This window comes from Panulirus ornatus, chromosome 39 (genome assembly GCF_036320965.1).
Source record: "Panulirus ornatus isolate Po-2019 chromosome 39, ASM3632096v1, whole genome shotgun sequence".
In the NCBI taxonomy this organism is placed as follows: Eukaryota; Metazoa; Arthropoda; class Malacostraca; order Decapoda; family Palinuridae; genus Panulirus; species Panulirus ornatus.
Window position 1 is genome coordinate 6,216,855 of NC_092262.1, and position 27,217 is coordinate 6,244,071.

General features: G+C 36.7%; 2 protein-coding genes across 5 annotated transcripts in view; one reads left to right on the top strand and one right to left on the bottom strand.

Annotated features, from left to right (window-relative positions):
• The window catches only part of LOC139761069 (uncharacterized), a 133,167-nt gene that overhangs the window by 60,604 nt on the left and 45,346 nt on the right, over positions 1-27,217 (top strand). The window lies entirely within an intron of this gene.
• LOC139761220 (cytochrome b5 reductase 4) overlaps positions 5,029-27,217 on the bottom strand; it is a 53,055-nt gene continuing 30,866 nt past the window's right edge. Inside the window, exons 4-13 of the mRNA XM_071685262.1 lie at positions 26,100-26,270; positions 25,367-25,467; positions 24,884-25,013; positions 20,580-20,806; positions 18,987-19,199; positions 18,227-18,406; positions 15,825-15,843; positions 8,109-8,218; positions 7,820-7,977; positions 5,029-5,915 (exon numbers count right to left, since the gene is read on the bottom strand). Of these exons, the coding sequence (XP_071541363.1) occupies positions 5,861-5,915; positions 7,820-7,977; positions 8,109-8,218; positions 15,825-15,843; positions 18,227-18,406; positions 18,987-19,199; positions 20,580-20,806; positions 24,884-25,013; positions 25,367-25,467; positions 26,100-26,270 (1,364 nt within the window). The 3' untranslated portion in view covers positions 5,029-5,860. The remainder of the gene's footprint in view (positions 5,916-7,819; positions 7,978-8,108; positions 8,219-15,824; positions 15,844-18,226; positions 18,407-18,986; positions 19,200-20,579; positions 20,807-24,883; positions 25,014-25,366; positions 25,468-26,099; positions 26,271-27,217) is intronic.

The window sequence follows — 27,217 nt, forward strand, 5'->3', positions numbered from 1 at the left end:
GTGAGGAAAGATTGACCAAGAGGATATATGTGTCAGAGGTGGAGGGAACGAGGAGAAGAGGGAGACCAAATTGGAGGTGGAAAGATGGAGTGAAAAGGATTTTGTGTGATCGGGGCCTGAACATGCAGGAAGGTGAAAGGAGGGCAAGGAATAGAGTGAATTGGAGCGATGTGGTATACAGGGGTTGACGTGCTGTCAGTGGATTGAATCAAGGCATGTGAAGCGTCCGGGGTAAACCAAGGAAAGCTGTGTAGGTATGTATATTTGCGTGTGTGGACGTGTGTATGTACATGTGTATGGGGGGGGTTGGGCCATTTCTTTCGTCTGTTTCCTTGCGCTACCTCGCAAACGCGGGAGACAGCGACAAAGTATAAAATATATATATATATATATATATATATATATATATATATATATATATATATATATATATATATATATATACACACACAAGTTTAAGAAGACGGGCAACACGAGTGTAAAACTCTCTCCCCGTGACACACACATAGTAAATATATTATAGATGTATAACTGGATGTGAAATACATCGTCCTTGGCTGTTTGTGACGCACTCTCGGTTCGGTAGGCACTGAAGTCATAACGCCTTGAATTATAGGTTTCATAGGATTGGGTCACTCGATGATAGCTTGTATAATTATTCTCAGTGAGAAAGATATCGTCGCTAAGGATGTATGTATAACACGACCAGGTACTCTGTAAGAGTATGGCTTGTAGTCAGAAAAAATTTGAAGTGTAAGGAATGTATAGCTTTCTCACAATCATCCCTTCTGATAAGATAAAGGAACTCTTGGATCATTTAAGTATGTAGGCAGACAAAAATGGAATGTTCTTGATGATGATAATGATATGGCTCAGGAGGTGAATGGAAGATGCGTCACCTGGTGTTTCAGAAAAGACTGAGTTATTTGTGGTTATTTGCCGTCCTACACGAGATGCCCAGCTTAACCCTTAATTAACTCTCGCAAATTGTTATAAGCTGACTTTCAAATGTCACTTGAGTGCATACTGCTCCAGTGTTTGCTATTGGCATACAATGACTTGGAACTATACGTCATGAATTTCGGCAGTATCTGACAGGAATGTGTCGAGATAAGCAGTTAAAGGTCTTTCAAAAAAACGTAGTTTTTCGAGTGAGACGAAGAACTGTACATGGATGATTAGTAGATACATATAAGATTTGATTGAGGTAGTGTTTAGAATTTCATTTATTGTAGAGACCCAATTAAGATAGTGTTTAGAATTTCATTTATTGCAGAGACCCAGTGGGTCATCAGACGTTTTTAACGTTGCTCGTCACCAAATTGCCATACCTTGTGTAGGTATGTTCTTATAATGAGATTTTTGATCATCTGTGGATTATATTGAAGATATTTTGTTTACCACTTAGAAGCACGGTAAAATGCATGCCAGTTAGAAGAAACAGGATATTGATTCTTGTAAAGTTCATCGTCAGCAAAGTAAACATCATGTAGTAAGTAACGTAGGTTAACTTACATAATATGGCAAAGCCGAAGGAAAATCCACTTTGGGAAAGTAACTATTGTGTGAGGATGTCGGATATGAGTCATGATAAATTATGGCGGATGTGTTTCAGTATATGTTATTTTTCTCCTATAAAGCACAAAGCCATTGTGGATGTGTCTCAGCATTTATTCTTTTTCTTGCACAAGTACAAAGCTTGAGGCGTGTTGCATGAACTGTTTTTTTTACCCTGTTCTCGTCCAGCCTTTGTACGTAAACCATTATTGTATTTGTCGTGCGTTTAAGGTGATAAATCCATGATTTTCAGCCTCTCCAACCTCAGAGACGGCCGATTCTCTGCCTGTATTGTGAATACGAAAGGAAAGGCTAAACTAACCTAAAACCTGCTGTAACTGAGCATAGCTCCACCACCCGAGCATCGCCTGACCTAAAACATTAGAAACAGAAGAATGGTCAGTGGGCCACTGTGGAAACAGGGTGGTTGATATGGCTCCCTGGGGCCGCACATGTTGTAACTGCCATGTTGTTATTTCTCGCTAGGAAACCTTTTGACTTCTGAGGATGGTGCTTACTGTCTTGGTGAGCCATATTTTTTTTGTAGTTCTTGTTAGTAGACACCCCCCCTCCCCCTTTTAATGAAGTGCTACGCGAGATTGAGTGTCCATGCGCCTGCAACTGCTTCATATGTTGCTTAAGAAAGTCATAATATAGTTGTATGTTTGACAGCAAACTTCGGTGATGTGTGGGTATGTAAATCAGGTGACGAATAAAAAGTTTGTAAAGAGATGGTACAAGACAGCAGAAGGTTAGATTTGAGCTATGTATTGTTTAGTTAGCTGTTAAGGAATGAATATGGACTGCAGTATAGTTTATATTGACTATAGATGAAACTAGAGGAGAAAGAAGAGATATCATTCTAGTTGATTATCAGGTTTGCATACCAATTGACTGTTTCAAAAGCACGAATATTGAAATCATTATTCATTGTTTCACGATTTTATTTTTCAAAATTTTGTACAGCTTCCCCATCTTAAGGGAACTGGAGTAAATATAACAATCAAATAAAGAACCTTTGTTTTACATAAATATGAACTATTTACACTATGTAAATAATATAAATCAAAACTGCATTTTGTCAAAGTATAACAAATAATACTGTTTTAATGCCCCAAAATATTACTACTTTCCTAAGTTCTGTGGACTCATTACTGCAGTAAAGTTTTGGTTTGTATACAGTCATGATAAAGATGATTTTTTTTAGCAGTAAAAATAACACTATAACTTTTTTCCATGCCTAATTATGCATGGGAAGCACTGTAACATAACACATGTTCCAGTATTGTATGATTATTTAAATCTGTATATGTGAAAAGTAATTAAGCAGTATATTTTTACATCTTTATATATGAAGGCCATTCTGTTGTGCATTTTTTTTTTCATATACTCATTTGTAAATTAATATCTGAAACACTTCAGTTTGCTCTTCTGTGCACACTACACTTATCATAGCATTTCCACCCCTTCCCCAATCAGAAGAGGTTTACTAACATAGCATAAGAGCTAGGGTTAATGTAAGCTGTGGCCTGACATTTGAAATAGTATAGTAATTACAAGGAAATTAATTTCCTAGTCAGTAGTGATAGGGATGAATTAGGTTTAAAGTATTTTTGTGTGGAAGCCTAAGAGGCTTCCATCCATATACTACTGTACCTACACAAACGTAACCAGTAATTCACACCTTTGTTGCAATAGAACAATACTCTGCAAATGATTGCCTTTCTTTGTGAAGCTGGTAATGGACATGAGATGCTGTATCAAAAGGCATTTATTATTCAAGGTGGCAGTAGTAAATCATGAAACTTTGACATGTCTTGAAGGTGCATGTGTATTGATTACTGTCTTCCAGAAAAATCATTGTCTGCTGTCTCTGATAAGAATTTTTACTTGCCCTTATCAGACTATATAGTAATGCTTTTGCTTTATTAGACCAAATACCATTCTACACTGCTATCATCCAGAATTATTGATGTCTTCCCATAGTACCATTAGTTACCTTCCTCAGTTATTCCATGCTATTGCTGTCTTTTCCAACTATTCACCACTTCCATACAGTACAGTACAGTAATTGTGTTTGAGATGCAATGAGGAGAAGGAATATTTCAATGGTGTTTCAGGTCTGGTATGCTGTAACATGCCCCATTCCAAACTTTGGCAGTTCCCATAATTCAGCACTTGTGAGGGTATTGGCCCTGTGAAATGTTGCTTATGTTTCCTTATCCTACCTTTTGTATTTTGGGTGCTGCCCAGGCATTCATTCACACATCTCTGTTGTTCATTATTTGCTCAGTTTTGAATTTGTTAAGGATAGCCAATTACATAAGGCAAGTGGCACTATAAACTGTTTAAAAAGGCAATAAGGTATTGTATATGCTTTGGTACAGCAACTCCAACCCCCCTCACCAAGCTCTCTGTCTGATGCTGCTGACCCTAAACTGAGATTCAGAGATCTTCCAAGCATATTTCATGAGTTTACAAGAAAAAGACAGACAACAGGAGGCCTGATTGGCCCATGCTGGGTTGTCTGGTAAAAAAAAAATTTAACAAGAAAGTGTAATTCTGCTCAGCAGTTTTTTAAGCTATCACCAACTCCTGCTGCACATTAGCCTTGTACTGTCCCTGTTATTGCTGTTGTTTATAGTTTATTTTTGGCGTTTTTCTTAAAGTATACATGAAATTATAAGATATTTGTCTAAATAACTTTTGAAGGTATTTTTAGTCTTAGTATTCACTACCCCTGACAGTAACTTATTCCAGTGCTCAACACACCTATAGGAAAAGAAACTTTTTCTCACATTCGTACTACATCTTTTGGCTTTGAGTTTGATTCCATTTGACCTAGCAAAAAGATGTTCGTGATTTACTTTATAAAACATGTTAAGAATTTTGAACACTTGGATTAAATCATCATGAACTCTACATTTTTTGATGGAAAAGAGATCCAGTTGTTTTAGCCTCTCTTCGCATGCCAGATTTCTAAGAGATGGGATAAATTTTGTTACCCATATTTGTACTTGCTCTCATTTTTCCTCATCTTTTTTATAGTTTGGGGACCAAAACTGGACTGCATATTCAAGGTGTGAGCTTATTAGAGATTTATAAAGTCTGAGAGTTGTTTCTAATGTCTTGTAATCTATGAAATGCAAGACCTGCCCATTACCTCTTCAAAGGCATCAGCCTTTCTGAAGCCAGATGTCACGCATTTTTGCTCACTTGCAACCTCGTCGAACCAGAAGCCATCCTTAGCACTTCTGTATAGTCTCCCATCTCTAGTTTACATTGTACATCTTTAGTAAATTAATACAACCAAAACGTTGCTGAAAACTTTTATGAACAAATTTATTGAAAAAGTAACACTTCATAGATTGAATTATATTCTTTCTAGTATCAGGTCCCCTTGGAAATGTTGATACTCATAATCCAGCAAAATCCGTAATTCAGCAGCTGGTCAAATCCGGTGGTGCACGATTTGAGACATTATAGAGTACATGAATATGATAGAGGGTGATATGGTGCCCCTTGCAAATGCCAAGTATTACTCGTTCTGTCATCACCAGCTTTTACAATAAAGCCAAAGGTCCAAGAGGTGTGAGTTTTGTCCTAATATGAGTGGACAGGAACACCAATAGTTGCAGTATGTGTAGCTTAGCAATGTATGGAGGGCATGTAGGAAAAGATGTAATAATTTTACCTAAATACTCATGGACATAAACTGACATTTGTTTTTTCTTTATTAATAATGCAATAACACCCACACAAACCATTGTTATCATATCTAAGGGATACTTCTTGTAAAGATTTAAAATTTTAAAGGGTAATGGCTTGGACTGTTACGTACTGGTAAAGTAAAAGGTATGAATATGGAAGTTCACACAACCTGATGGAAAAATTAAACAATTGGAACAAAGTCTGTGTTAAATCTGGTAACATACTGGTTCTTATATGTGGGTTTCACTTGTGTATACACACCCTGAGGTAAAAGTTCAAAGTATTCTAATATTAATACTTGTAGTAGTTTGAAAACAATTAATGAACATTCAACAAGTAATGAAGTAATATTATAGACCAAAAATATGAAACTAAACCAAGTGCAAAGTTCCATTTAGCTATACCACTAAAAATGTTTTGAAGAAAAGAAACAATGATACCATAAACGGTCTGGGACTTATAAAACAATGTTTAGTGTTTGTACGCAGTCTCCCAAGGAAATATTCACTTTGCTCAAACACACAACTTCCTGAGGTTGAAGAGCATGAAGTTACAGATGGACCATGCCTCAAAATTGCCTACACCTTGCCTCTTAACCAAGGAATGCATGAAATTCTTCACTGCTGTAACCAAGTTCCTTAAACAAACTGCAAAAAAAGAAAATAATGCTTTTATTATACGTATACATGTACATGGCAATATTCATGCAAACACTCTAAAACATACTACACAAAATGCCCCAACCTTAGAAATATATTCTTGCTTCCACAAAACTTGACTCCTTTTAAATACCTTTGTCCTTGTTTAGGTGTCTAATCACAATTTTTTTTCTGTTTACTAATTCTCTTCCTTTCTCTGTTCTTTCCTTTTCTCTCTCATTGTGTTTTTTAAAAGCCTTGATCACTTCATATGTCCTGGTTCAGTCATCTGACAGCACATCGCCCTCTCTATATACTTCACTAAATCAATTCATTGGTATTACCAAACTTCACCTGCTTGATTTTTACTGCATATTCCCTTGCTAATGGAAGTAGTGCAACCTTAGATAACACCAGAACTCTTTCATTGATATTGGTCTTGGGGTAATTATGATTAAATTCATTTCATTCTGTTGTTATGCACACCTCTCACCCTTCTGAATTGTCCATGCTCTGATACCCAAAAACCTCTTTTTTAATTCAATTATCCATCTTCATCTTGGGCTTTCCTTTCCCCTTGCTTCCTCCACTTTTGACTCGCAGATCCTCTTGGTAAGTCTTTCTTTCTTCATATTTTCCTCATGATGAACCATGTTAGCAGAACGTGGTTGGCCCTTTCAAACAAAGGCTTTCCCCCAAAATCTTATACTTTCATTCTTTACACAGTTAACCTTTCTCACACTCCATATCATCCTGAGGCATTTCATTCCAACAAACCCATCCCCTTCGTTTCTTCTTTGTTCAAGACCCGAGACTCACATCCTTACAACAGTACTGGTACCACCATTCCTTTGAAGATATTATTAGTTTATTATGGAGTCCCTGCAGCTTTGAAGCTCTGCTCCACATAGGATTGGGGAAATGGTGCTCTCCTTTGGAGCAAAAAGTTTCTTGACAAGACTTAACTCCTTTTACAGTATAAGCAAATGCAGGAGGAGTCTAGTAACACCTTTCGAACACATATACATTAAATTATTTATATATACTGTACCTTCTTGAACTTTGACTATCTAAAGACAAGAATGGAGAAAAGAGCCAAGCCTGGAAGGTGTCCTGGAAGACTCTGGCTTGGGTGTCTGAATGAGTAAGATTGTGATAAGGATGAAAAAAGGGTGAATTAGGAGCTATGTCTAGTCAGAGAAACCTGGATGTGCTGGCTGTGCATTGAATAAAGTTACAGAGAAGGGTGTGAAGAATGGCTTGAGGATGTCAGTGGGGTGGTCTTGGGTTAGTGAAAGGATGAAAGCCAAAAAAAGGAAAGGAGGTGGCATTTCTGACTAAGATTGAGATAGGGACTGTGTAAAGGTGTAGGAAAAAGTACCTTAAGTGTGGGATTGTCTGTTTTTTTTTCAGTTTACTGTCCCTTTATCCCACAAAAGATGCATAGTTTTCCAATATTTGAGTGGCCCCAATACATTGACCTCAAAAAGTAATAAATCATCCTAACTTGCCACTGGAATTGCCCCTGTTTATAACAATTGTTTAGGTCAGCCAACCACATTTCAGTAATGCCTGCACTTGTCATCATTTGTCAGGGAGCAGTACCCCTCCATGTGGTGGCCTGTCAACATAGGCAACAAGTGCAGTTATGTTGAATTGTGTGCCTGTGACTCTATATAGGACATCTTAACTGATGCTGAATTCAAATGTTGAATGTTACTCTTTATTCTTCAAATAATTTTTATTCTTCAAATAATTTTTAACAATATTTTTAATTTTCGAGGTAGCGCGGGAGACAGCGACAAAGCAAAAAAAAGAAAAAAAAATTAATTTTGAATTCATTTGACTAACACCCCCCAAAAAATTGTTTTATATTTTTAAACTGAAAATGTGGTTACTCTATTATGACTTACTTGATTCCTAATTTTGTAAACGCCAGTGGCCCACAAATGCAGAGATAAATGATCCGTTCTTTACTTCGCTGTGGTAACAACTTCTCTAACAAATCTTGTCTTATATGGCCTTTCAAACCAGACCAAGAATCATTAGCCTGCGATAAAATGTGCGTCACCTGAAGGAATATACACAAGTTTAAGACAAAATTGTATGATGGTTCATACATATTTTTAAATTTTCTATCATTTATACATGGTATGCACACATTAAGCTAAACATAAACCATAAAGTGATATGTGAACTTGCCTTTAATAAACTGGAATGATTATCCACTAGATTATCTAGTTCTTCCTTCCATGGTATATCTTCCTCTGTTTTGTTGAAGAGAATAAGATGGACTTTTCTGAAAGAAAAGACTTTGTTTAATTACTAAAGATGGCACAGGGTAATTTTCATTAATATTCCATTTTAAGACAAAAGTGGTATCATTGGTAAAGCCTAAAGCTAGTGAGGAGGTGAATGAAAATACTAATACAGAATGTACCATATATACTCATCTATAAGTCTACCTTGTTTAAAGGTCATCCCTTGATTTTTGACAATGAAATCATTAATTTATGCCTCATGTATAGGTCAACCCAAGTTTTTGAGGGTAATGGAACAATAAATTAGGGTAATGAAGCACCATATTTTATGGCATATAAAACTCATTTCAGAAAATCCACACTAAAAATCACTCTGTGTCATAGAAACTGAGGTTTGCCGAGCCTAAAACACCAAGCACTAAAAGCAAACAGTTTACCATTTATTATTACAGCACTTTACACTTACATGTGGGTAGTTTTAGCAAAAATATTGTATATTTCTTTTCAAGTATTCATTCAATTAAGATAGAATATTATTGTAATATAAGTTTTTTAACTGAAAGTCATTTGAAAGGTGATTATGGTAATATCTTTTGAGCAGTGAAAGAAAGCAAAAGTCAATTGTTTTCGTCTTGATTTTATCCCACTTTCATCTATAATACGTACTTCATTACAGCAAAAAATATTACATTTCTGTGAATGTATTACATCAAGCACGGTGAATAGAATATCACTGTAATATAACAGTATTTTCACTGAAAACTATTAAAAAATGAATATCCCTTGAACATCGGAAGGTTAGGTAAAATCTTTTGTTTTCAACCATCAATGCCACAGGCTTCCTGAAGGTGACTTTTCACTCACTGTCAAACTACAAGGAGGTTCAGATTTCAAAAGCGTATTCTCAGAGAAAAGGGGCTGTAGTAATGTCTCCTGAAATTTTCATAAGAGTATACAGTGCATTTGAAATTTTGTTTATATGCATACATCTAGACCAAGGATATGTAAAATAACAAGACATTAAGAGGCACCAGTCATGCAGTTACTAAAGTATATGGCACATAGTGGACTGCTTGTACTTGTGACACATGACTTTGATACATGATAATCATGTAACATTAGTAAGCACTTAATTTTATTTTTCGAATCAACCATTCTCCCATTCTGAGAATAGCAAGACATAAGGTGAGCACTATGTGCTAGACCTGTCATCATGGCAAAACCTCACTGTTAGTACTTGTAGGTGGATACTCTATCCATCTTTCTCTCCTGCCTCATGCCTAACTCTCTCATGATATTACAAATCTTATTCTTCTCGGTTTCTTCTACTTCCTTTATACACAAAAGCATTTGACTAGTACAGTTTAGTAAGGAAAAAGTGGCTTTAAAATTCAGAACTTGAAATGTTATAATGACTCTCACAACTATTGTAAATGGCAAATTATTTGAATAAAGGCAGACAGTATGAATTATGTACATGTGTATATATGTATATGTCTGTGTGTGTATATATGTGTACATTGAGATGTATAGGTATGTATATTTGCATGTGTGGACGTGTATGTATATACATGTGTATGTGGGTGGGTTGGGCCATTCTTTCGTCTGTTTCCTTGCGCTACCTCGCTAACGCGGGAGACAGCGACAAAGCAAAATAAATAAATAAATATATATATATATATATATATATATATATATATATATGAAGAAGCTGGTGACGGAGTTTGGTAAAGTGTGTGGAAGAAGAAAGTTAAGAGTAAATGTGAATAAGAGCAAGGTTATTAGGTACAGTAGGGTTGAGGGTCAAGTCAATTGGGAGGTGAGTTTGAATGGAGAAAAACTGGAGGAAGTGAAGTGTTTTAGATATCTGGGAGTGGATCTGTCAGCGGATGGAACCATGGAAGCGGAAGTGGATCATAGGGTGGGGGAGGGGGCGAAAATTTTGGGAGCCTTGAAAAATGTGTGGAAGTCGAGAACATTATCCCGGAAAGCAAAAATGGGTATGTTTGAAGGAATAGTAGTTCCAACAATGTTGTATGGTTGCGAGGCGTGGGCTATGGATAGAGTTGTGCGCAGGAGGATGGATGTGGTGGAAATGAGATGTTTGAGGACAATGTGTGGTGTGAGGTGGTTTGATCGAGTAAGTAACGTAAGGATAAGAGAGATGTGTGGAAATAAAAAGAGCGTGGTTGAGAGAGCAGAAGAGGGTGTTTTGAAATGGTTTGGGCACATGGAGAGAATGAGTGAGGAAAGATTGACCAAGAGGATATATGTGTCGGAGGTGGAGGGAACGAGGAGAAGAGGGAGACCAAATTGGAGGTGGAAAGATGGAGTGAAAAGGATTTTGTGTGATCGGGGCCTGAACATGCAGGAGGGTGAAAGGAGGGCAAGGAATAGAGTGAATTGGAGCGATGTGGTATACAGGGGTTGACGTGCTGTCAGTGGATTGAATCAAGGCATGTGAAGCGTCCGGGGTAAACCAAGGAAAGCTGTGTAGGTATGTATATATGCGTGTGTGGACGTGTGTAAGTACATGTGTATGGGGGGGGTTGGGCCATTTCTTTCGTCTGTTTCCTTGCGCTACCTCGCAAACGCGGGAGACAGCGACAAAGTATATATATATATATATATATATATATATATATATATTTTTTTTTTTTTTTTTTTTTTTTTTTTTTCATACTATTCGCCATTTCCCGCGATAGCGAGGTAGCGTTAAGAACAGAGGACTGGGCCTTTGAGGGAATACCCTCACCTGGCCCCCTTCTCTGTTCCATCTTTTGGAAAATTAAAAAAAAAAAAAAAAAAAAAAAAAAAAAAAAAAAAAAAAAAAACGAGAGGGGAGGATTTCCAGCCCCCCGCTCCCTTCCCTTTTAGTCGCCTTCTACGACACGCAGGGAATACGTGGGAAGTATTCTTTCTCCCCTATCCCCAGGGATAATATATATATATATATATATATATATCCCTGGGGATAGGGGAGAAAGAATACTTCCCACGTATTCCCTGCGTGTCGTAGAAGGCGACTAAAAGGGAAGGGAGCGGGGGGCTGGAAATCCTCCCCTCTCAGTTTTTTTTAATTTTCTAAAAGAAGGAACAGAGAAGGGGGCCAGGTGAGGATATTCCCTCAAAGGCCCAGTCCTCTGTTCTTAACGCTACCTCGCTATCGCGGGAAATGGCGAATAGTACGAAAAAGAAAGAAGAATATATATATATATATATATATATATATATATATATATATATATATATATATATATATATATATATTCTTTCTTTTAAACTATTCGCCATTTCCCGCGTTAGCGAGGTAGCGTTAGGAACAGAGGACTGGGCCTTTTTTGGAATATCCTCACCTGGCCCCCCTCTGTTCCTTCTTTTGGAAAATTAGAAAAAAAAAAAAAAAACGAGAGGGGAGGATTTCCAGCCCCCGCTCCCTCCCCTTTTATATATATATATATATATATATATATATATATATATATATATATATATATATATATATATATATATATATAATATATATATATATATAATATATATATATATATATATATATATATATATATATATATATATATATATATGGTGAGAGTAAGTGAGCTTGGGAAGGAGACTTGTGTGAGGAAGTACCAGGAGAGACTGAGTACAGAATGGAAAAAGGTGAGAAAAATGGAAGTAAGGGGAGTAGGGGAGGAATGGGATGTATTTAGGGAAGCAGTGATGGATTGCGCAAAAGATGCTTGTGGCATGAGAAGCGTGGGAGGTGGGTTGATTAGAAAGGGTAGTGAGTGGTGGGATGAAGAAGTAAGATTATTAGTGAAAGAGAAGAGAGAGGCATTTGGACGATTTTTGCAGGGAAAAAATGCAATTGAGTGGGAGATGTATAAAAGAAAGAGACAGGAGGTCAAGAGAAAGGTGCAAGAGGTGAAAAAGAGGGCAAATGAGAGTTGGGGTGAGAGAGTATCATTAAATTTTAGGGAGAATAAAAAGATGTTCTGGAAGGAGGTAAATAAAGTGCGTAAGACAAGGGAGCAAATGGGAACTTCAGTGAAGGGCGCTAATGGGGAGGTGATAACAAGTAGTGGTGATGTGAGAAGATGGAGTGAGTATTTTGAAGGTTTGTTGAATGTGTTTGATGATAGAGTGGTCGAGTGGTGTGCAAAGTGAGAGGGTTGGGGAAAATGATTTGGTAAACAGAGAGGAGGTAGTAAAAGCTTTGCGGAAGATGAAAGCCAGCAAGGCAGCAGGTTTGGATGGTATTGCAGTGGAATTTATTAAAAAAGGGGGTGACTGTATTGTTGACTGGTTGGTAAGGTTATTTAATGTATGTATGACTCATGGTGAGGTGCCTGAGGATTGGCGGAATGCGTGCATAGTGCCATTGTACAAAGGCAAAGGGGATAAGAGTGAGTGCTCAAATTACAGAGGTATAAGTTTGTTGAGTATTCCTGGCAAATTATATGGGAGGGTATTGATTGAGAGGGTGAAGGCATGTACAGAGCATCAGATTGGGGAAGAGCAGTGTGGTTTCAGAAGTGGTAGAGGATGTGTGGATCAGGTGTTTGCTTTGAAGAATGTATGTGAGAAATACTTAGAAAAGCAAATGGATTTGTATGTAGCATTTATGGATCTGGAGAAGGCATATGATAGAGTTGATAGAGATGCTCTGTGGAAGGTATTAAGAATATATGGTGTGGGAGGCAAGTTGTTAGAAGCAGTGAAAAGTTTTTATCGAGGATGTCAGGCATGTGTACGTGTAGGAAGAGAGGAAAGTGATTGGTTCTCAGTGAATGTAGGTTTGCGGCAGGGGTGTGTGATGTCTCCATGGTTGTTTAATTTGTTTATGGATGGGGTTGTTAGGGAGGTGAATGCAAGAGTTTTGGAAAGAGGGGCAAGTATGAAGTCTGTTGGGGATGAGAGAGCTTGGGAAGTGAGTCAGTTGTTGTTCGCTGATGATACAGCGCTGGTGGCTGATTCATGTGAGAAACTGCAGAAGCTGGTGACTGAGTTTGGTAAAGTGTGTGAAAGAAGAAAGTTAAGAGTAAATGTGAATAAGAGCAAGGTTATTAGGTACAGTAGGGTTGAGGGTCAAGTCAATTGGGAGGTGAGTTTGAATGGAGAAAAACTGGAGGAAGTGAAGTGTTTTAGATATCTGGGAGTGGATCTGGCAGCGGATGGAACCATGGAAGCGGAAGTGGATCATAGGGTGGGGGAGGGGGCGAAAATTCTGGGGGCCTTGAGGAATGTGTGGAAGTCGAGAACATTATCTCGGAAAGCAAAAATGGGTATGTTTGAAGGAATAGTGGTTCCAACAATGTTGTATGGTTGCGAGGCGTGGGCTATGGATAGAGTTGTGCGCAGGAGGATGGATGTGCTGGAAATGAGATGTTTGAGGACAATGGGTGGTGTGAGGTGGTTTGATCGAGTGAGTAACGTAAGGGTAAGAGAGATGTGTGGAAATAAAAAGAGCGTGGTTGAGAGAGCAGAAGAGGGTGTTTTGAAGTGGTTTGGGCACATGGAGAGAATGAGTGAGGAAAGATTGACCAAGAGGATATATGTGTCGGAGGTGGAGGGAACGAGGAGAAGAGGGAGACCAAATTGGAGGTGGAAAGATGGAGTGAAAAAGATTTTGTGTGATCGGGGCCTGAACATGCAGGAGGGTGAAAGGAGGGCAAGGAATAGAGTGAATTGGAGCGATGTGGTATACCGGGTTTGAAGTGTTGTCAGTGGATTGAATCAAGGCATGTGAAGCGTCTGGGGTAAACCATGGAAAGCTGTGTAGGTATGTATATTTGCGTGTGTGGACGTATGTATATACATGTGTATGGGGGGGGTTGGGCCATTTCTTTCGTCTGTTTCCTTGCGCTACCTCGCAAACGCGGGAGACAGCGACAAAGTATAATAAAAAAAAAAATATAATATATATATATAATATATATATATATATATATATATATATATATATATATATATATATATATATATATATGATATATATAATATATATAGGGTGGCAGATATAGGGTGTTTTGGTCGAGGTGGTGTGCAAAGTGAGAGGGTTAGGGAAAATGATTTGGTAAACAGAGAAGAGGTAGTAAAAGCTTTGCGGAAGATGAAAGCCGGCAAGGCAGCAGGTTTGGATGGTATTGCAGTGGAATTTATTAAAAAAGGGGGTGACTGTATTGTTGACTGGTTGGTAAGGTTATTTAATGTATGTATGACTCATGGTGAGGTGCCTGAGGATTGGCGGAATGCGTGCATAGTGCCATTGTACAAAGGGAAAGGGGATAAGAGTGAGTGCTCAAATTACAGAGGTATAAGTTTGTTGAGTATTCCTGGTAAATTATATGGGAGGGTATTGATTGAGAGGGTGAAGGCATGTACAGAGCATCAGATTGGGGAAGAGCAGTGCGGTTTCAGAAGTGGTAGAGGATGTGTGGATCAGGTGTTTGCTTTGAAGAATGTATGTGAGAAATACTTAGAAAAGCAAATGGATTTGTATGTAGCATTTATGGATCTGGAGAAGGCATATGATAGAGTTGATAGAGATGCTCTGTGGAAGGTATTAAGAATATATGGTGTGGGAGGCAAGTTGTTAGAAGCAGTGAAAAGTTTTTATCGAGGATGTAAGGCATGTGTACGTGTAGGAAGAGAGGAAAGTGATTGGTTCTCAGTGAATGTAGGTTTGCGGCAGGGGTGTGTGATGTCTCCATGGTTGTTTAATTTGTTTATGGATGGGGTTGTTAGGGAGGTAAATGCAAGAGTTTTGGAAAGAGGGGCAAGTATGAAGTCTGTTGGGGATGAGAGAGCTTGGGAAGTGAGTCAGTTGTTGTTCGCTGATGATACAGCGCTGGTGGCTGATTCATGTGAGAAACTGCAGAAGCTGGTGACTGAGTTTGGGAAAGTGTGTGGAAGAAGAAAGTTAAGAGTAAATGTGAATAAGAGCAAGGTTATTAGGTACAGTAGGGTTGAGGGTCAAGTCAATTGGGAGGTGAGTTTGAATGGAGAAAAACTGGAGGAAGTGAAGTGTTTTAGATATCTGGGAGTGGATCTGTCAGCGGATGGAACCATGGAAAGCTGTGTAGGTATGTATATTTGCGTGTGTGGACGTATGTATATACATGTGTATGGGGGGGGTTGGGCCATTTCTTTCGTCTGTTTCCTTGCGCTACCTCGCAAACGCGGGAGACAGCGACAAAGCAAAAAAAAAAAAAAGATATTTTCCCTGGATATGTAACTTCACAAAAAAAAAAAATAAAAAAAAAAAAAAAATATATATATATAATATATATATATAATATATATATATAATATATATATATATTATATATATATATATTTTTTTTTTTTTTCTGTTTACTAATTCTCTTCCTTTCTCTGTTCTTTCCTTTTCTCTCTCATTGTGTTTTTTAAAAGCCTTGATCACTTCATATGTCCTGGTTCAGTCATCTGACAGCACATCGCCCTCATCTATATACTTCACTAAATCAATTCATTGGTATTACCAAACTTCACCTGCTTGATTTTTACTGCATATTCCCTTGCTAATGGAAGTAGTGCAACCTTAGATAACACCAGAACTCTTTCATTGATATTGGTCTTGGGGTAATTATGATTAAATTCATTTCATTCTGTTGTTATGCACACCTCTCACCTTCTGAATTGTCCATGCTCTGATACCCAAAAACCTCTTTTTTAATTCAATTATCCATCTTCATCTTGGGCTTTCCTTTCCCCTTGCTTCCTCCACTTTTGACTCGCAGATCCTCTTGGTAAGTCTTTCTTTCTTCATATTTTCCTCATGATGAACCATGTTAGCAGAACGTGGTTGGCCCTTTCAAACAAAGGCTTTCCCCCAAAATCTTATACTTTCATTCTTTACACAGTTAACCTTTCTCACACTCCATATCATCCTGAGGCATTTCATTCCAACAAACCCATCCCCTTCGTTTCTTCTTTGTTCAAGACCCGAGACTCACATCCTTACAACAGTACTGGTACCACCATTCCTTTGAAGATATTATTAGTTTATTATGGAGTCCCTGCAGCTTTGAAGCTCTGCTCCACATAGGATTGGGGAAATGGTGCTCTCCTTTGGAGCAAAAAGTTTCTTGACAAGACTTAACTCCTTTTACAGTATAAGCAAATGCAGGAGGAGTCTAGTAACACCTTTCGAACACATATACATTAAATTATTTATATATATATATATATATATATTCTTTCTTTTAAACTATTCGCCATTTCCCGTGTTAGCGAGGTAGCGTTAGGAACAGAGGACTGGGCCTTTTTTGGAATATCCTCACCTGGCCCCCCTCTGTTCCTTCTTTTGGAAAATTAGAAAAGAAAAAAAAAAAAAAAAAAAATATATATATATATATTATATAATATATATATATATATAATATATATATATATATATTATATATATATATATTCTTTCTTTTAAACTATTCGCCATTTCCCGTGTTAGCGAGGTAGCGTTAGGAACAGAGGACTGGGCCTTTTTTGGAATATCCTCACCTGGCCCCCCTCTGTTCCTTCTTTTGGAAAATTAAAAAAAAAAAAAATATATATATATATATTATATATATATATATATATAATATATATATATATTCTTTCTTTTAAACTATTCGCCATTTCCCGTGTTAGCGAGGTAGCGTTAGGAACAGAGGACTTGGCCTTTTTTGGAATATCCTCACCTGGCCCCCCTCTGTTCCTTCTTTTGGAAAATTAGAAAAGAAAAAAAAAAAAAAGATATTTTCCCTGGATATGTAACTTCACAAAAAAAAAATAAGTAAATAAATCAATAAAAGATTGAAATATATCCATGGTGCTCTAAACTACTTGCTATGTTCTCCCTCTTAACTTACTACATTGCCATCATTCTAACAGGCAAATGACATGAAAATGGCCACCAATCTAATAAATGTGGTTAGGGGAAAGAATGACCCCTTCAAAGTTACCATTCATATAACCAAGGCAAATATTCCCTCCAACATCAAAGCATGTTTTCTTGAAAGGGTGAATGGTTATTTCATGAGCTGCTTGCATGAACTAGTTGGAAAGGGAAGGACACTAGTCATACATAGTTGTATTGACTAGATTTAGAGATGAGACAATAAAATGTTGCCAATATTTGTAGATCTGCACCTGGTGTCTTTGTGGGACAGTTAAAACATACATTCCATTGCTAAGTGCTTGAAAAATAAAGTTTAAATATGAAATATGTGAAAAGAAGGTTTCTCTGGGTAGGAAATACTACAATATATGTGTAATTTCCTTCTTGTACTATTTGGGGAAGCAGTCTTACACAATTTGCTCCATCTCTTGAACATTCTATACTACCATACAATATCTTAAATTCATGTATGCTGTATATTTGTGTACCTGTTGTGGGAGAAAGAGATGGTTACACTATCAAAACCTAAAGGAAACTCAAAGACTTTATGAAAAAACTGCTCTGATAAACTATTTCTACTGCACCAATGGAAATCATCTGCCCCTTTCATATTCCCTTAACTTCTCAGTGAGAGATGTTGCATCAAGAGTACTAGACAGTACAGCCGCTTTTGATGCACGGGGATGAGGTGTTCACTTTTGATCATGCATCTAAAAGATGAGTAGAGATAAGAAATGGATTTCTTTCAGATTTTTGTAATGAACATGCTGGTCACCCATTTTTTTGATTCAATTATTAAAGCACAACCCAGTTAGTACTTATATGGTTGTTAACACTTTGGTATATGAAATCAAAGACAGATGTCTATTGGTTGACATCAAGGACCAGAGTTAGCTGGCGACAGGAGTTAAGAAAGATGTAACACATAAAAAAATGGTACTAAACAATCTGTTTAGCATTAAAGGAGTAGCCTGATAAGTCTCCCCAACCACACATCAACTTTCTTAGGTACCCTTCCATTAATGGATTTGTGTTATAAAGAATCATTATTAACTACATCTGAGCTGTTTATGACCCCATAAAGCAAATGAAAAAGGTCCATTTATAAAATTATTCGAAGTGAAGAGCTAAGCATAAAAAGTCTGTTTCACAGTATTCATGTATATAAAAGATTTTGCAAAACAAAACTTACCATTCCCAGGAAATCGTATGTAAACATGATATCCAATAGGCACAGGTAGGTATGTAGATTTAGGCACTTGTATTACAAACACTCTAGTATCTTGAGTAACTATTTCTTTGCTTTCTAAAGAACAGTCTACATATTCAATCTGAAAAAGAAACAAATATTACCATAATCTCTTTTTAAGAACAATCTACATAGAGTTGGAGAGAAAAGAAAATTATCAATACATTTGTTAAACTAAATCTTCATATCAATTCTAAACTTGTAGTAACAGACCTGTCCTATAGCAATATCTTGAATATTCTCATAGGATTTATCTGCTCTCATCTTGGTTCTTGCACCAACAGCTGAGGCCCTAATCAAGGCCATCCCAATGCTATATATATTTTATTATTTTTTATTATATTTAATTGCTGTTTCCAGAGTCAGCGAGGTAGCTTAAGGAAACAGACGAAGAATGGTCCAACCACCCACATACACATATATATATACATAAACGCCCATACAAGCACATGTACATACATGTACATTTCAAATTATACATACAGACACATACACAGACATATACATATATACACATGTACTTATTCATACTTGCTGCCTTCATCCATTCCCGTAACCACCCCGCCACACATGAAATACCCTAACCTGATCCAGGTACCCATTTAATAGACCAACCCTTATGGGTGGTTGAATAATTATAAATGTAATAACTGATACACTACCTTTTTATCTTTTGTCTTGACATGCTCACCATGTCCCTCTAAAGTCTTGCCAATAACATTCCACCGCACTCCAGTCTCCATTTTATTCAGAAGAACATCCACTTTTCCTGTGTTACTTCCTGTTTTCAATTCAAAATCTTCACCAACAGGTTTCTGTAGATCTATGTGTACTGTATAGACCATGTCCTGGATGTAGCACACAATCTTAATCACCTGTCATAATGTCAGTGAAAATTAAATTAACTGAATGGATAAGTAACAAACTTGATTTAATTATTATATCCATAAACACATGGGCAATTTTGTATAATTACCCAAATGCTTTACATAACTGCTGTTTACTTATTAATATGCACTATATTATATTCGTAGCTTGAAAAGTGCTTGTGATAAAGAAAGCATTACCAATGACACAGCAAATTAACAAAAGTAGCATTAAATGAAATTTGCCTTTAGCAGTTACAAATATAGAAAAACAGTCCTAACAGTATATCGCCCTTACTCTCTTACTAGGCTACTGAGATGTTTAGAAATTCACTGAAATAGGGACTGGTACCAAAGGATTGGTAAATTAACATTTGAGATGATCAGAAACTCACTGAAAGAAGGACTCTTACCAAGGAGGAAATTAAAGGTGCCGATATTTAGATAAATCATTAGAGGAATTCCCATAAACTAAATACCAAGTTTACAAACAAGTATGTCCATAGACTGCTGAGAAAGATCTTACAGACATACAAGTGCTTGAGAAGTAGAGACAAAATGATTAGGAGTACTGGTATGAAAAAGAAAGGATTTACGTACAATATAACTTTTAATCTCAGGAAATGTTCAATGTGTCTTCTCATATGGCAGCTTTTAAAGCATCTTTTAACAAGGTATTATATGAAAAACCTTTGGCAAGCAAGGTTTCACATAAGCAATTGGGTCATAAGCTTTTTTTATCATAGCTCTAATTCACACCCCACAGAATCCATTAGATTACGATAATGAAAAATAGCCATGTGAATATCTGGTTCAGGGGTTCATTCATTAAGTAGGCAACGTCTTGGCCCGAATTAATTTTGTTTGGGGTACGTTGTACATAATATGGATATTCCCAAGTTATGCTGTGAGTGAAAAAAAGCATGTTAGATAAATTTGGGGACGATCCTTCATGCTCATAATGATTTTAATGCTGGCTTTGGCTTAATTTACACAAAAATCTAAGTCAGTGAAACGTGTTTCCTTTCTATTGCAAAAGGGGTCCTGAGGTTGCATTTAATTAAATCACATATCCTGTTCCAAAATCTCTTCTGTGCCAACAACTGAAATTTACCACCTTCAATACTATTCTGTACTGACTTTCCTCTGCTTGTTTCTGTGTCATATATTTTATTTATGTGATTCATGAATGGTTTCTGAAATGACAGTGAATGAATTATAAAAAAATCCAAAATCACATCCAGAAGACTCACAAAAGTAAGTAGCTTTATATGTGGAATTTTACATGAAACCCCTGATTATGAATCTTGTAAAAGTGATATTCCATTATGATCCTTTTTTATATCATGCTTCATTCTACTAAGATATAGGAAAGTTACACCTACATACCCCTCCTTTTTTATCAACAACAACATGTTCCTTGGTAATATGCTTCCACTTAGTGTAGATGGCAATATTTATAAGGGTATTCGTCTGGAACCAATCATACTTCGGGCTAGGGAGCGAGGATGGTGTTAAAGGAGACACCAACGGTGATTTTGCACCCCCTACTGTTGGTAGTTCTAAGGTTGGTGCTGCCAAAGAGTTCTTTGTAGTGGGAGGCTTTTGACCTGTGTCTGAAAGAATTTTAAGAAGTTTATTAAAACGGATGAAGTACTTATTACATAGAAAACATTTTATAAACACATAAATATTATAAGAATAACAAACATGTATCATAATCCTCAAAGTTTTTATCAATCTGAAGATGATATAACTATCAGGTCATTATAAAAAAAACATGCTAGAATGCTATAATTTGAAAAAGCATAAGTAAAAATTTCATGTGGATTATAATAAAAATCGAGATTACAGTATAACAAAAATTCAATAACATAACTGTAAAGAAAATATCTTTTGTGTTGGAAAACTAACTTCTACCCTCTGACAAAAGAAGCTTAAGTGACATGCTTGACAGCCCTCTCTAGCCAAGGCAAAAGGTACCAGGAAATAATGTCAAACTATACCAACAAGTATCCAATGTTCCCAAACAACTTCTTGGCATGGTTAATCTAGTCACAGCCCCTGAAAAAGTTGAAATGCTGATTAGTTTCTTACCTTACACAAGATTCTCATGCTGCTTGTTACCTACATGCCAATTTGATGGGCATATTCTGCCAGTTGTTGGGATACGAATCAAATAATATTTTGCTGTGCCGTCATCAATATATGCATGATAAGTACAAAAATATCATAAATATCATGCATATATCATTAACAGAAAGGATTATTGCACAAGTCAAAATTATAAAGGTTAATTACTTTCCTTTTTCAAATCTATCGCAGGTATGAGGTATATATGTCACAAGTTGAGATTATACCCTTATGTCTCAATTGTGAAATGTTTCAAGCTAAAACACTGCAAGTCAGAGTATTGGTGGATGATAAGTCAGCTGGATCTTTAAACAAAAGCCAAGAAAGTCGAGCTGTCAGGGGACGATGAGAGTCATCCATAATACAATCATAAGATTAAGATGGGAGCAGTTGTTCATTTAATGTGTAAAGATAAAACAAACATCCCAACTCAGCTCACAGGGCAAATACACACCAAAGAAAAATAAACAATGAAAAGTATATTTGGATGCCCAAACTTAAAGGAGAAAAGCATGGGAAGGAAAATGTCTTGTACAATAAGGAAAAGTGGTATGTACATATATGACAACTTCAAATAGGGGGACTTGACTTACCCATTGCTCCCCTACATAACCAAAATAAACCCTATAAAAACAAAGAAATAAGAGGTATTTTTTTTTTTTTTTTTTTTTTTTTTACAGTTGCAGACATATGAAACAATGGTACCAGCTGGAAGATGTTTAGTTTTGAACAAATAAGGGTGGGAATAGAAAAAGTTTGTATGCATGGCTTGGCTGTCTTACAGCTCTGGATTCATGTAGTTAGAACAGACAAAACAGTGGGTCATGGATGGAGCTCCTGCCTTTAGGGGCACATGGTGGGTAAGCCATAGTATATTATTGTGAATATGCCCAAGTATTATCCAAAAGAGAACAGGCTTTCTCATTTATCTTGCTCAGTGGCCATAGCCTATAAGGATGACATACAGGCATTCAGTCATTTCATACATAACAATGTTAACCCTTGTGTTTTATTTATTTGGCTACGGTAAACTAAAAGAGAGTGAATTATTCATCACAGATTACACCACTCCCCTGAAGTGATTCTTAAACAAGAATTCTAAACAAGAAACAGTCCCTGTATTGGTGACTAGCTTTGTGAGAGTCCCAAGCAGCTGTAACTTAACACAGCTGCAAATTACTCTTTTTGGGGTAAAGTAACCTTCAGCACAATTACTTACTAACAAGCAAAATGAAATAATATACTGCTTTGCTTTCTAATTTAGAATTTATCTTTGAATCCCAGGAGAATAACTGCTAACACAGGGCACAGAAAAACCTCAGGGTTCTTCATCAACTTTACTAGAGCATGAAATCATTAAATGGTCCTCTACTTGGAGTGGCTTATTTTAAAATCAAAAGTTGTCAGGCAAACCCAACAGTTGTTAATATATAGTTTTTAACTGTAACTCGGTATGATACATTTAATCATAAGCATAAACAGGTTATAAATGCTGCTCTTGAATTTGCTGTAACTTGCCAATTTTATCTAATTTAGGTTTCACCAGCTTTTAGTAAATACAGTGTAGGCAAGGAACTGGGTAAAAACACTTTCTTATAGAAAAAAAATCTTGAATCACCTTACAAAACCTTTACAATCACTACCTATAGAGTGGGTCAGGTGCAGATTTTCATACTTAACCTGGCACATACAGCAGAAAGGATTTATCAGATTGTCATCCAGCATGTAGGATGTAAGCTGCATGAAACCTTGGTGAAAGTAAAGGCTTCATACTTTTTTCAAGTTTTTCCAAGCCTATTATTGGTTAGTGATTGTTTGAGGGATGACATATACTTGAGTGATGTAGTCTGTCATCATTTCACAGTCAATCTGCCTTGACTGGTCTAGCTATCAAGCATTTGTCATTCAAACTTTGTCAGATACATATAGAAAAATATACAACTTTCCATGTTTATAAAGATTTCCTTCTTTCCTTTTTTTTTTGAGAAGCACTTATGGTAAGCAGTTTGACTTGGTAGCAAACATTATTGCTTGCATCATGTTACTTATATGTGTGTGTAGGGTGTTATCCTTTATTACTTTAGTAAATGTCTGCTAATTTAAACTGATAGAATGACAGTAACCACCTCACTGAAGTGAACTGGTAGGAATTCAAATCTCTGCAAATTGGTTTGTATAGCAGGCTGCACAACTTTGTATATGGCTGCTTTTCCATGACAACTTAAGGATATGAAAATAATGGAATGACATTACAGTTAATTCAGTTAGTTATGCAACCCCAAAACCCCTTTTTTTAGAGGCCCTCCTGGACCTCTGTGGCTGTGCTTGACATGGGAGCAGGGTAAGCTGGGTTCCATTTGAGAGGGGAAGATCCTCGATAACACTGTGCTCTTATCTGTCTGCTGACTTGGTTACATCCCTGTCGAAGGTGAAATCTTGTTTGCTGTGTTACCACTTGCAGAAATAGTCTTGGAACACTTCGCAGCAACAACCATAAATATTCAAAACCCATGCAATACTACGAACATAATTCCAATACAATCTCAATTATGCTCATTATTCAGCTCTCTGCAACAGTTCTAGACTCCTTTTACCCAAACCACCTCATAACCAACAACTAGCTCCCAAGTAGAATAAAAAAAATCAACCTTTGCTTCACATTTCAGCAATATATACTCACAGAAACCCCAGTTCTCTAACAAACATGACACTTAACAAAACACATACCCATAGTAATGACTCGACAAGAACTAGGCATCCACCCTCCCTACCCATTTGTAAAACAACCCAGTTTTAAGCTTTAGACTACCAGACATATCTCATCTGACTCTACACTTCTCAGGTATACGTGAGTTACTCTTCTTCACTAGCTTTATTGATAAAATGTATCTCTGCAACATTAAAAGCACCATTTCAATACATCAAAGGACTCCTCATGCCCAAGATGCACTTTCATACTAAAGGCAATGAACATTTACATCAAAATCCTCCTGCATTCACCTTGACACAGACACATCACCACACTTGAAGTGCAGCCCATCCTGATGGATATGGCTAGCTTGTTATGGGAGGTTCACACATGAGGATCCTAGGGCAGAAAGTAGAGAAAAGTTGTGTGTATATATCCAGATTGCACCTGCACATAGTTACACTGCAACAAAAATGTCACCTCTGACAAAGCTAGAGCACAGTCAGCAGATGAGAGATTATAGCATCATCAAGGATCCTCTAATTCCAAAGGAGCCCAGCTTACTCTGCTCCCGTATGTGGTCCTTCTAAAAGGGATCCTGAGGTTAAATATCATGTATGAATATACTGATAGTATTAATCTGACTGCTCATAGTGCTAAATCTGACCTCAGAAGTTATTAAATGAAAAAAAATATGATACGTGTCTGGTTAATTTCCAAAGCAAATATTTCTAACTTGTGGATATGAGAAAAACCTAAATGAGTTTCAGCTATTAATCCCAAGGCAATGTCTCTAAGTAATGATATTTTCTTAAGGAATAGTTTTATGTTCAAGTACCCATCAATAACTGATAAAAGCTGAAAGCCATACCTGGTTTAGAAATTTTGGAGTTTTTACTCAAGGGTAAGAAACTGGGTTTGAGGAAAAAGGATCGACTTTCCACTAAACGTCCTACAAGACATTTCTGCAGCATTGTCTCAAAGTTCACCCATCTGTGCACCTATTAGAGAGAATATATAAAGTAAAAATTAGTACAGTGTTGGAGCTCTACAAAGATTTTCAGGAAAGAGGAGAAAGCAAATGAGTGGACTGAATATTCATCAGCATGCACCCTTTGTAGGAATGAAATTTTCAGAACTATGGACCCCAAGCCCTGCAGACTGGGAAAACTGGAAGGAATGCCTAATTTACTAGGTGTACTTGCTGTTACCGTGCTACAGTGAGAAAATGCAGTTATATGAAGCTATATGCAATACTTTATCATCAATAATGACAAAATCCATATGCTTCTGTAGTAAAATTTGAACCATATCAGTGAGTAATTATATAATGATTCTTTCTTCATTTGCTCACCTCATTGAAGAGGTCAGTGGCATCAGTTCCCACACCTCGCATAAGTTCTTCCTCACCTCCTGGATGAAAATCCATGTATGATGTGATGTTATAAACTTTGCCTGTAATTCAAGAAGACAGGAAATAGTCAGTACCATAACCCATCTTAGGTCACAACATAATCTACTGATTTGAAAACTAAACTTAAGGATTTATTGGATGTATTTATGTACATTACCAAAATATCATACATTCACTGCTACTCCACTTTGCAACTGAGAAGAAATACGATATAATGTAATTAAAATCTACATCCTTTCTTCATGTAATTACCTTTCAGCAATGATATAATTTTCAAATCACAAAACTAAAGTCATTAGAAGTAGCTAATGCCAGTGACGCATTACAAAAAACATTTTTTCTATGACTAATATACATTCCCTCATCACCCCTAAACTAAAATCTCCACTCACCCTTTACTCCCCCCTTCCATCACCTGACACCATCCTCTTTCTCACATTAACTTAAATTTTTTGTTATTCTCTTCTAACATAATCATCCCCTCTCAATTCCTCCATGACGTACTTTCTCTTTCCTCACCCTTGACATTCCTTCAAACTTTCAGTTAAGAGCACCAATGCCCTCATATGGTCTCTCTTCCCCTCACTAAACTTGCTCTTTTACTGGCCATGACTGCACGACACCCTCCTTGAATGTGCAGTCCTTCTTTTAGTAAACTATTCCTGCCTCTTACCCTTCAGTGCCATCCAGCAATCATTGCGTTTATTATGCTTTGCCAGCTCCTGTGGTGTTACATCCAGAACTCGCCCACTTGTGCCTGCTAGGTCAGTTCCAGAGTGACCTAATCTCACCCAGTCCATCAAACTATGACCAGGCTTCAGGGCTGTCTTGTTCCGTGGGTTTCCTGTAACAGAATATGAATACTTAATTCTGGAGATGTAATGCATTCTAGACCTTAGGGTAATGCACTCAAGAACTGTGGGTTTAATGTAATGGTCCTTGGTCTTCAGCACTGGTGATATCTTGATATTTGAGTTTTTAATTTTACCATGTCTCATTTCTGGCTTTACAAAGAGGTGCTTATTGACAGACAGCTTTACATATATTTTTGGCAACGATGTTCAACTTTGAAGGCTCCTCTTATTAGACTTTATCGGGAAGTGCAGTGCACCAGTACAAAAGTGAAGGGGTCACTGACTTTGTTTTCACTGATCGTTACTTTTACCTATGGTTAAATTTTTGGTGTGGTTTCCAGTGTTTCTTAAATAGCATCTGCAGTAAGCTTCTGAAAAATAAACCCATGTAACTTATACAGAAGAAATTATCAATAAAAACTATAGTAGCACAGTAAATGAATGTTTAATTTACAGAAATCTCTTATCTAAGAGCCACGTTCAGTCATATAAATGTTTATATGCATACCAGTACAGTGTCACTTGAATGACGACCCTTCTGTAGAGAAGTGCTACCACAGATATTTTCCTAATATGTAGTTTGGTTATTAAGTATGATAAAATTTACTCTGCTAAAATATCAGTTGGCTTCCTAAGGCTTTCATAGTAAAACAAGAACTGAAAATACACCATATATAAACAAAAATTCTTAGTAGTAAAACAAATAATTATAATTCAAAATTTGTTCCTTATTTGTCATTGAACTTGTCAAGTGGCTTTCACAACTGTGTTACAATTGAAAAATGGTTAGTAATTCTGAAAGCTGGTAAATATTTTTGAAAATCTCAAGTCTATATAGCATTTTCAAAGTTAGTTAATCGTTACCAAAATTCCAAGCTAGTAGTGTGAACTGATGAAGTTTTACTGGAAACAGAAAAGAGGGTTTGCATTATATGAA